Source organism: Cicer arietinum, unplaced genomic scaffold (assembly GCF_000331145.2).
Source record: "Cicer arietinum cultivar CDC Frontier isolate Library 1 unplaced genomic scaffold, Cicar.CDCFrontier_v2.0 Ca_scaffold_6254_v2.0, whole genome shotgun sequence".
Classification (NCBI taxonomy): Eukaryota; Viridiplantae; Streptophyta; class Magnoliopsida; order Fabales; family Fabaceae; genus Cicer; species Cicer arietinum.
The window spans coordinates 1-1,469 of NW_027339901.1; the positions used below are offsets into that span (position 1 = coordinate 1).

The window sequence follows — 1,469 nt, forward strand, 5'->3', positions numbered from 1 at the left end:
TGAAGTTGCATGGAATCCCATCAAGTATAGTCTCAGATAGAGACCCTAGGTTTACCTCTAAGTTTTGGCAAGGTTTACAAAGCGCTTTAGGTACGAACCTTAGGATGAGTTCAGCCTACCACCCACAAACAGATGGTCAGACTGAGCGAACCAATCAATCCCTAGAAGACTTGTTGAGAGCTTGTGTGTTGGAACAAAATGGAAGTTGGGATAGCTTTTTGCCACTTATAGAATTTACCTATAACAATAGTTTCCACTCTAGCATTGGAATGGCCCCTTTTGAGGCGTTGTATGGGAGAAGATGTAGGACCCCTCTATGTTGGTTTGAGACGGGTGATAACCTTGTGTTAGGACCCGAGATTGTTCAACAGACTACTGACAAAGTAAAAATGATTCAGGAAAAGATGAGAGCATCTCAGAGTAGGCAAAAGAGTTACCATGATAAAAGAAGGAAAAACCTCGAATTTCAAGAAGGTGATCATGTATTTCGGAGAGTTACTCCAACAACTGGGGTTGGTCAAGCATTAAAAATGCGAAAGCTTACTCCTCGGTTTATAGGACCTTACCAGATTCTTAAACGTGTCGGTAACGTGGCATATCAGATCGCGTTACCTCCTTCTTTTTCTAATCTTCATAGTGTCTTTCATGTATCTCAACTGCGCAAGTACATTTTCGATCCCTCGCATGTGATTGAGTCAGACAAGGTCCAAATAAAAAAGAACCTAACTTTTGAGACCTTACCGCTACAGATCGAGGACCAAAAGGCCAAAGGATTAGGGGGTAAGACGATTTCATTGGTTAAGGTTGTCTGGGGAGGTGCTACTGGCGAAAGTGCTACGTGGGAGGTCGAAAGCCAGATGCGCGATTCTTATCCGGAACTGTTCTTGTCAGGTAAATTTCGAGGACGAAATTTTCTTCAACAGGGGGAGAAATGTAACACCCCAATTTCTCATTATCTTATTTTAAATAGTATAACGATACGATCTATTTTTTTTTATATGAGTGTTATTATGTGTTCTAATTTCTTTAGAGTGTCTGTGTGTTTGTCTTAGTAATTGATTTAAATTATTAATATTAACCATATTTAACTTACAAAAAAATACATCAAATAAAATAAATATATATATATTAAATAAAATAAAATAAAAACAAGGAGTAAAATCGTATTGCTACATTAATTTATTACTTTAGCACTAATCGAGTGAGTTATTATTGTTAATAATAATAATAATAATAATAATAATAATAATAATAATAATAATAATAATAATAATAATAATAATAATAATAATAATAATAATGTTGGAGCCTTATATACATTAGCCATAGGTATATACATATCTGTACCGTATAAACATTAGGCGGTAGGTCAACATGTATGTACCATATATATATATAAATATCATTAGCCTAAGTTACGCGTATGCACTGAAGGAAAGAAGAAAAAAAAGAAAACAAATTCGCCGCAA

The 1,469-nt window shown here is 35.1% G+C and overlaps 1 protein-coding gene across 1 annotated transcript; it reads left to right on the plus strand.

The window, feature by feature from the left end:
- Positions 1–404: 404 nt before the first annotated feature.
- On the plus strand, positions 405–891 carry LOC140919211 (uncharacterized; the record flags this gene model as incomplete). Its single annotated transcript, XM_073364805.1, has 1 exon — positions 405–891. A coding segment is annotated over exon 1 (487 nt), but the record flags the coding sequence as incomplete, so codon positions are not given.
- Between the last annotated feature and the right edge of the window lie 578 nt (positions 892–1,469).